This window comes from Centroberyx affinis, unplaced genomic scaffold (assembly GCF_046629955.1).
Source record: "Centroberyx affinis isolate AG114_WGS23_722 - 3 ecotype Tasmania unplaced genomic scaffold, CSIRO-AGI_Caff_v1 ptg000141l_1, whole genome shotgun sequence".
NCBI lineage: Eukaryota > Metazoa > Chordata > Actinopteri > Beryciformes > Berycidae > Centroberyx > Centroberyx affinis.
Window position 1 is genome coordinate 169,124 of NW_027278839.1, and position 5,877 is coordinate 175,000.

Here is a 5,877-nt window from a genome sequence, read left to right on the forward strand (position 1 = left end):
GGTCAGTGTATGGTTTCTTCTAGTGACCATCCAAAGTTTTTGAGCTTCTCTGAAACAGATCTCTACCAGTGACGATGCCAGTGGTTCAGAGGTTCAGATGTGAGTGCTGCTACTTCTACTTTGCCTCATAAACCAGTGATTTACTTGCGAGTCTTCAGAGAAAAATGTCAAATTCATAGTGAGGTCGCTGTGTGTGTGTGTGTGGGTGGGCTTTATAGTCGTAAAAATATAGGCTCCCCCCCCCCGCCCCTTGGCATGGTCCTACAACCTATTCCAGGGTGTTCACTCCACTCTTTCCTGTTATCATCCACCCATCCCTTAGTTTGTGTGTGTGTGTGTGTGTGTGTGTGTGTTTAAGTAATCCACTCCTCTGCATTCCTGTGCCTGTTAAAGCTGTAGCACTCCTCCCTTGTCCTCCATCCCTCCAAGCAGTCAGTTGAAATGGAAGTAGTCCGCTCCTTCCCTCAGCTGCAGAGAGTTGAGGTTTTCCTCCAGCACGCCTCCTGTCATGTCCTGGAGGACAGAAACAATAGTGGCAGAAAAATGAGAACGTGAAAGGTGAAAGTCTATCACGTTTGTCACCATCGTCATCATCATCAACAGCAACACAATGGATCATTACAAGAAGCTTTCTCATTTGTCCCATTGGCCGAACTCAGCCCTCTACTTCCTCTTTGTGAACAAGGTCACGTCCTGCTTCCAGTGGTCCCTGGCGTGTGTTTTATCTGTGTAGAATTAAAGCCGAAGGTTATATATAGACCAAAGGGACTCAGACTCACCTAAATGACGTTTAACCTTGGTAAATATACAAGGCTCATATGAATTGTATGTTTGTTAATTAGAGTTATTTGACATCTGGGTGGATTTCAGAATAACTGGTGTGATTGGGTCCAGGTGTGTGTGTGTGTGCGTGTGTGTCATAGAGAAAGAGAGAGGGAGTGATGGAGTCCAGGCCTCCTTGTCCTCTGACTGGATAATTACTACTCCCAATTCCCATAATTGACCAATTAGGAGCCTCTGTAGGTGGGGTCACTCTAGATGTGATGTCTGAATGTTGCTGGGTGATAAATAGGCAATTAGCTATTCGGCTGCCTGAACAGCTCTGTGTGTGTGTGTGTGTGTGTGCGTGTGTGCGTGTGTGTGTGTGTGCGTGTGTGTGCGTGCGTGCGTGTGTGTGCGTGCGTGCGTGTGTGTGACAGGGAGTGAGAGTGTGTGTGTGTGAGCATGTGTGTGTTTATGTAATTGTGTATGAATAAAAAAGTGAATAAAGAGAATGTGGCTACATGCTCCGCTACGTGTGTCTCTTAGGAAAAAAGTTATGCTCAGATATATTATTATTGTTATTGCCAGGATTCTGGTATTCTGGAAAATTGTGATTGTGAATTGATTGTGAAAATTGTGAATTTTTGAAACAAAAGTGAACGAATGTTACAGTAAGAAAATGAACGGTGGTGAAAACAACATGTTTGTACAAGCATCATGTGGTCAAAGATCGGGCCGCTGTCTCTACCCATTTCCTGCCCGCCTCCTCTGTGTGTGCGTGTGTGTGTATGTGTGTGTGTACGTGTGCGTGTGTATGTGTGCGTGTGTGTCCTGTGCCAGGCACACGCCCTTGATCATTATGTCATTAACTCAGATTACAGACCTGAGGGACAAACGGTCAGTAACGACACACACACACACACACACACACACACGCTTTCTGCTTACCAGTTTAACACAGATGATGAAGGGAGAGGAGGCTTCTTTGTAGTGCAGAACTGGGATCTTTGGCTTTGGTCTTTCCTGGAAGGAGGTCAACAGAGAAGGAGACAGAGGAATGCCACTGACAAATCACATATCCCTGTTGGTCACAGCTTAGGTTGATTTCATAGAAATTCTCTGGTATAAAATAGTTAGGTGACCATGGCGTGATTAAGGTAGTGGCTTTAAAGCTACTATCCTTAGTTTGACCATGACCTTGCAGCCCTGCTCACTGTTTTAAAAATCTGAAGAATGACGGTGCATTAAATGAAAGCACGCTTTGGCCTGCCTGTCGGTGACCGCCATTTACACAATAAACCTGCTGTACTTGGTACACATCAGAAGTAGTTGTTCTCACCTTGGATTCCTCATATGTGTAGAAGCCTTTCTGGATCTTGTTCTCATCCACATCACAGAAAGCCTTGACCTGATAAACGTATCAGAATGGAGATGAATGCAGGCACACACCCACATACCACAACTATTTCCACCGGCTCTCTCCGGTGACAGAATGAAAACAGTTTAAAAACATCAGCCGCTTAAGCTATATTCACACAGCAGGAAAATCCAATTTGAATTTCAAATGTGATATTTTAGGCTCCCTGCAATGCACAAGTGACCAGATCAGATTTTGTGTGTTCTAGCAGCGCAATTCTTTGCTGCCATATCTACACTGCAGTCTGAATGCAACAGGCAGCAGCAAGCTAAACTTGGGTTCACCTTTTTGATTCTGGCTTCGTATATGTTAGCAGTTTCTAATCCTGGTGCAGCTCCCATATGGTGCTTTAGATGACACCAGCGACGGAGGAGGTTGATGTACACTGCATTGTTTGGTGCTGCTATCACTGTGTCTATGTTGCCGTTTATGTATGTTGCTTACCGCTCGAGTCACAGCAAATAACATCAAAAAAGTGTCACACACGATCTGATCACAGTGGTCAAACTAAGTCACATGTCCATAAATGTGTTCTGAAACGCATTTCAAACCACATATGAAAGTGGCTTGTATCTAATTTGAAAAGATCGGATTCCATGTGTTTTTTTGGTGCTCACACATTAAAAAATATCGGATATGCCAAAAAATCGGATTAGAGCTGCCTGTCTGAACATAGTCTTAGTGTCTCACATCTGACTGGATGGCAGGGGGTGCGTACCTTCCTTTGATTGGCCGGGCTCAGGCATCGGTAGAGCTTTCGACCCTGTTTCCCGGCGTTCCATATAGTGAAGCTCTCCCATTGGCTGAGAACTCTCTCCTGCAGGAAGTCCACACGCAGGTTCCAAATGGTCTCCCTGGAAACAGGAAAGATGTTGGATGGGATCAGAGGATGGACAGACAGAAGCACACTGAGGTAGAAAAGCTCAAAGCTGAATTTTCAATACTTTATTGGCATCTCAACATAGTTGAGTGGGACAGACAGAAAGGGACAAGAATGGTTAAAAATTAACCACAAGACGTAAAACACTTAAAACACATAAAACACAAAGTAAGACATAAGGTAGAAGCAATAAAATACCATAAAACAAAATAATATACCACAACTAAAATACTATAAACTAAGGAATATGTACCACGGGGATAAAAACTGTATTAAACAACCACTGAACCTGTCATATTGCACACTCCCTTATATCTGACAAACAGTCTGTAGTGCCTCAGTAGAAGAGTTAAGGAGATGGACGGCCTCTGGATAAGCGCTATTTCGAAATCTGGACGTTCTGCTACTGACAAAAAAAGAAGAAGCTCAAAGCTGACAGTTAGAGATGGTGTTGTGGTTAAAACTCCCACATCTGGGATCGCTCTCCCCTGTACACCTCAGTCTGTCTCTTTCATTTAGTCTAATCTTTGATTCTGCCTAAAAAAAATCGAAATAAATTAAAAACAATGTAAAACATACAGTAAAATGTGCCAATCATATGGACGCACCTGCACATATAGCTACATACAACATGCTTGCGTGTACACATACTGTACATTTAAAGTGTACACATGCTCTTAAAACTCTCACACACACACACACACACACACACACACACTGATAGTAATCGTATGAACACATTAGCTGTTGGTACTCTACTCTCATCTTCAGATGTGAGGGGCTGACTATAACACTGGGCCTCCTTATGACAAACAAACTCTAATCATAAAGCATGGGTGGTCTCCAGATTGCATTGCCATACATTCTCCACATAGGCTTTGATTCCATGCATGGCAATAACAGCAGAGACGCAGTATAAACTAGACACTGTATCCGCATACACACACACACACACACACTGAGGCCTTCAGGCTCCTAATACCCAGCAGATCAAAAGACAAACACACTTATCACACACTCGGATATAGGCGTGGGGATGAGCGTGAGCATGCACACACACACACACACACACACACACACACACATACATAAGGTTCACACACATATACACTCGTAGATGCAGACATATGCAAGTGCGACCACACACACACTCACAAGTGCGTTTAAATGCACAGTCTTTCTTGTTAAGAAGCCTCTCATCTCAGTTACTCTCTGGCACCATCTTAACTTTCCAGACACACACTTCTCACCTCACAGTCAGGCTCTCCATGATTACATATCGGTGTGTGTGTGTGTGTGTGGGTGTGTGTGTGTGTCAGAGAATCCAAGAAGATGATGGTTTGATTCGACTGAAGAGAGGAGGTAGGTAGGCAGTGAAGTGGAAGGGGCGACACAGGGGGGAGTGGAAAGTAGCTTGAAATAGGCTTCCAAAAATAGATAGATGATAGATAAAGACAGAGAGGAGGATGATCGGCGAAGGAGTGCGTCAACAAGGGCAGATATACGAGCAGTGGACAGACTGAGGGAAGGAAGGAAGGAAGGAGGAATGACAGGAAGAAGGGGATGAGAGGGAGTGTGAGGTAAGGGAAGGCAGGAAAGATCTTCTGCTTTGGTGTATTTTACAGACACAGGCTTTCCGCTGTGTGTGTGTGTGTGTGTGTGTGTGTGTGTGTGTGAGGCCCCAACAATCCCCCTCTAAACCACCTTCACACACACACACACACACACACACACACACGTACAGACACTACATGACCTTGCTCAAGCACAGTCTGCAGCGGGAATGTTAAACCTACCCCCCCCCCCCCCCCCCCCAACTCCAACTCCCCCACCCCCGCCCACCACACACACACACACATTCACATAAAACCATCTCAAACAACATTTTTTCACAACAAGATCTGATTCCCTCCCAGCAATCCGAGAGATACTGAACATTCCACAGAGAGAAGAAAACAGGTTGGAATTCCTGATTCATATGCTGGGAAAGTGACTGGAATTCCAAAAAAGATATGCTGGGAATTCCAAGACTACGAAAACACGTGTGTGTGTGTGTGTGTGTGTGGTGTGTATGCGAAAAGGGGAGAGAGAGAGAGAGAGAGAGAGAGAGTGAGAGAGAGAGAGAGAGAGAGAGAGAGAGGCACTAACAAGTCCTGAGGAAATCTGGGATGCCACTGGGCAGCTGTGTGCAGGAAGGGGGGGGGGGTTATGATCAGACTCACTCCAGCACAGAGTGTGTGGCGGCCTTCTCATGGTAGCGGTAGACCAGCAGGCAGTGGTCGACTCTGGCCACGCCCCCTCCACGACGAAGACTCTGGTAGAAGAAGAGCAGGTCTTCCGGGACTCCCTGGAGAGAGAGGGAGTGGAGGGGGGGGGGTTGAAAATGGACGGATGATGGAGGATAAACATGTATGGTATGAGATGGTAAGGGTAAAAGAAAAGACCATGGAGGACTGGCATGGATGGATGGATGGATGGACAGATAGAGGGAAAACGTAGGGGAAGGGACGCCTGAGTGAGAGGGTAAAGACTGGGTTTCAGCGTGGGCTCTTACCTTGCCTCCCTCGTCAAAAGGTCCGACCCTCTGGAACCAGTTTCTGGAGCAGAACCATGTTGGCATGACGACCGTGGGCCCATGAGAGGTGTACACCTGAGACACGAGTACAGTCAGGACTATAAAACCAAACACTTAGACACACACAGTCTATTAATCACAAACAAGTCCAATGATCACAGGGCAGTGATCAGTTGAAGGTATTTTGTTTCACTTTTTTAAAGCCCAAAACACCAGTGATGTATTTTTGAGAGGATCCATGTA

At 45.4% G+C, this 5,877-nt stretch overlaps 1 protein-coding gene across 2 annotated transcripts in view; it reads right to left on the reverse strand.

Moving 5' to 3' along the window:
- Nucleotides 1–274: 274 nt before the first annotated feature.
- Nucleotides 275–5,877, reverse strand: part of b3gntl1 (UDP-GlcNAc:betaGal beta-1,3-N-acetylglucosaminyltransferase-like 1) — a 15,006-nt gene continuing 9,403 nt past the window's right edge. For both annotated transcript variants that reach the window (XM_071531392.1, XM_071531384.1), the window contains 6 exons: nucleotides 5,614–5,709; nucleotides 5,282–5,406; nucleotides 2,898–3,033; nucleotides 2,102–2,170; nucleotides 1,711–1,785; nucleotides 275–513 (listed from right to left, as the gene is read on the reverse strand). In XM_071531392.1, coding sequence (XP_071387493.1) covers nucleotides 433–513; nucleotides 1,711–1,785; nucleotides 2,102–2,170; nucleotides 2,898–3,033; nucleotides 5,282–5,406; nucleotides 5,614–5,709 — 582 coding nt within the window. In that variant the 3' untranslated portion in view covers nucleotides 275–432. The remainder of the gene's footprint in view (nucleotides 514–1,710; nucleotides 1,786–2,101; nucleotides 2,171–2,897; nucleotides 3,034–5,281; nucleotides 5,407–5,613; nucleotides 5,710–5,877) is intronic.